Here is a 2,496-nt window from a genome sequence, read left to right on the forward strand (position 1 = left end):
TAAATAGATTGTCAAAAGAAATCAACCAATAATAAGAAAAAATTAAAAAAAAAAAAATATAATATAATATAAAAAAATATAATAAAATTAAATGAAACCGTGTTCAAATAGTAGAATCAAAATTTTGAACAATTTTCTTTAATTAAATATAATATATATATATATATAATATAATATATAATATAATATTTATAGGAGAGAACATTTTTTTCGACACAGTATGTCAGAAAAGCGTAACATGTGGTGATCCAGATTATTTTTCACTACGTACATTATATATATATATATATATATATATATATATATATATATATATATATATATATATATAATGTACACACGCATATACATGTCTGACCAGTGGCGGATCCAGAATTTTTTCCCACCGGGGGCGAAATTTTTTTTAAAACCATAGCAATTTTTTTGAGTAAAATATGGAGGTTTTGGGGCAAAAATTGAAGTTTTTAGGCAAAATTTGAAGATTTGTGGGTAAAATTTGAAGGTTTTGGGTCAAAATTTGGAGAATTTTGAACAAAATTTGAAAGTTTTGGGGCAAAATATAAAGGTTTTGGGGCAAAAAAAAAATTCACCGGGGCAAAGTCGAAAAATCCAAAATTTTTACACTAAAATTTCGAAATCCACCGGGGGCGGGCGCCCCCCCTCCTTACACTCTAGATCCGCCTCTGTGTCTGACAGTTGATTAGTTTAAATTCTGGCCATAGTATGGCAACTGTCAAATTTGGAGGTTATTGAGTGTTTATGAATATATAAAGATTTAGATTAAAAATAAAAGTAAATAAATAAGAACTTGTTGCTCCACAGAGACGCACGATTAAACAGACTGAAAGGAAAATGGAAGGTGAGACGAAAAATATGATATTCGTATGGGCAACTGCTTGTGTGTCTTTATTCTACTGCCACAAAATTACAACATTCACAACACCAGGTACAACAGGCTTATGCACTTTCCTACCCGTTATCTGCATCTTCTTCTACCTTCCACTTGTTCTTACGACTGTTCATTTCTCCGGTACAACTTCCTTCTTTTTAACATGGTTAGCGAATTTTAAATTAATTTTATTCGCATTCAATAAAGGTCCTTTATATTCAATTTCATCACCTCTTCCTTTATATAAATTCATCCTCACCGCTTGTGTTCCAATTAAAATCACCACCGAACAAAAAGTTAAATCATCACCGGCGATGATCTTGAATTACTCGATCAAGTTTACGATATTTGTTTTGTTACTTAAGGTGTACGAATACGGAGACTATTTCAATCCTATCGTAAAAATGGCTCTGTTTTGTGTTCATATCTATGTGGTGTTAGATGTTGGTTTAGCGATTGTTGCTTACGTGGCACGTGTTATCCTCGGGTTCGATCTCGAACCACAATTCAATGAGCCGTATCTTGCTACGTCATTACAGGACTTTTGGGGAAAGAGGTGGAATCTGATGGTGACGGGTATACTACACCCTACGGTGTACCTTCCGATTCGTAAAGTTTCGGGTCGGTATTTGTCAAAAAAATTGGCTCCGTTTCCAGCGGTGATGGGTTCGTTTATTGTGTCGGGGTTAATGCACGAGTTAATCTTTTATTACATTGGACGGTTGAAACCGACGTGGGAAGTCACGTGCTTCTTTTTTATTCACGGTCTGTTGGTAAGCTTGGAGTTGATGGTAAAACGGGCCGTTGGTGACAGATTTCGGGTGCCCGGAATTGTTTCGGGTCCGGTGGCGTTGGGTGTGGTGATGGCGACTAGCTTTTGGTTGTTTTTTCCACCATTTTTGAGGTGTGATACGGAAGTGCGGTCGTGTAAAGAATTTGTGGCGTTTTTAGAACTTTTGATTCGTGGGCGCTTTGTTGGACCAAATGACGTTTCTTGCCCATACTATTCAACCTGAACCTTTTATGATTTCAGGAGTATTTTAGGCTAATTAGCATTTTCTTCTTTTTATTTTCTCAGGGAAAATACCATTGTGTTAGCATTTATATCAAACAATAAATGTAGCACTTTTTTTTTTTTTTTTTTTTTTTTTTTTTTTTGGCAAATAACTAGAATTAAATAAATAACAACTTCTCACAAAATAGTGAAAATTTGGTTAGTACAACAAAATCAAGTTGGACTTACAAACATTTGTCCACTTGATAAGCAAGCCTCTAAATTAAAAACTACACAACATTTTAGACAATTACATGCTTGTGTGAATATATATCCGAAGGCTGAAATAGACTCCCTCTTGAATCTCTTGTTCACAGGAGAACCAAAAGTACACAACATGTTGGCTCTGTAGCACTTTCTAGTGATAAAGAAGCATATAATTATTAATATCAATCAATATATCATTATCATTATCATTTTGGTTGTTTCTTTGATACTTTTTCCCTAGTTTTAATTCTTAGGTTTTGTGTAGACGTTCGTTTGTTGTTTTATCGGTTTCCCTTTTCAAGTTAGAGGTCCGTAGATAGATAGTTTTAGTATGTTACGTATGCTT

The 2,496-nt window shown here is 33.9% G+C and overlaps 1 protein-coding gene across 1 annotated transcript; it reads left to right on the forward strand.

Moving 5' to 3' along the window:
• Window positions 1–738: 738 nt before the first annotated feature.
• LOC139869663 (probable long-chain-alcohol O-fatty-acyltransferase 5) lies at window positions 739–2,035 on the forward strand. The gene has a single exon (XM_071857781.1). The coding sequence runs from the start codon at window positions 853–855 to the stop codon at window positions 1,903–1,905; it is 1,053 nt and encodes a 350-aa protein (XP_071713882.1). The 5' UTR covers window positions 739–852; the 3' UTR covers window positions 1,906–2,035.
• The last annotated feature ends 461 nt before the right edge of the window (window positions 2,036–2,496 follow it).

The sequence above is a fragment of the Rutidosis leptorrhynchoides genome, chromosome 1 (assembly GCF_046630445.1).
Source record: "Rutidosis leptorrhynchoides isolate AG116_Rl617_1_P2 chromosome 1, CSIRO_AGI_Rlap_v1, whole genome shotgun sequence".
NCBI lineage: Eukaryota > Viridiplantae > Streptophyta > Magnoliopsida > Asterales > Asteraceae > Rutidosis > Rutidosis leptorrhynchoides.

Coding starts and splice junctions, on each gene's coding strand:
- LOC139869663 (XM_071857781.1), top strand. CDS start 853: ATGGAAGGTGAGACGAAAAATATGATATTCGTATGGGCAACTGCTTGT.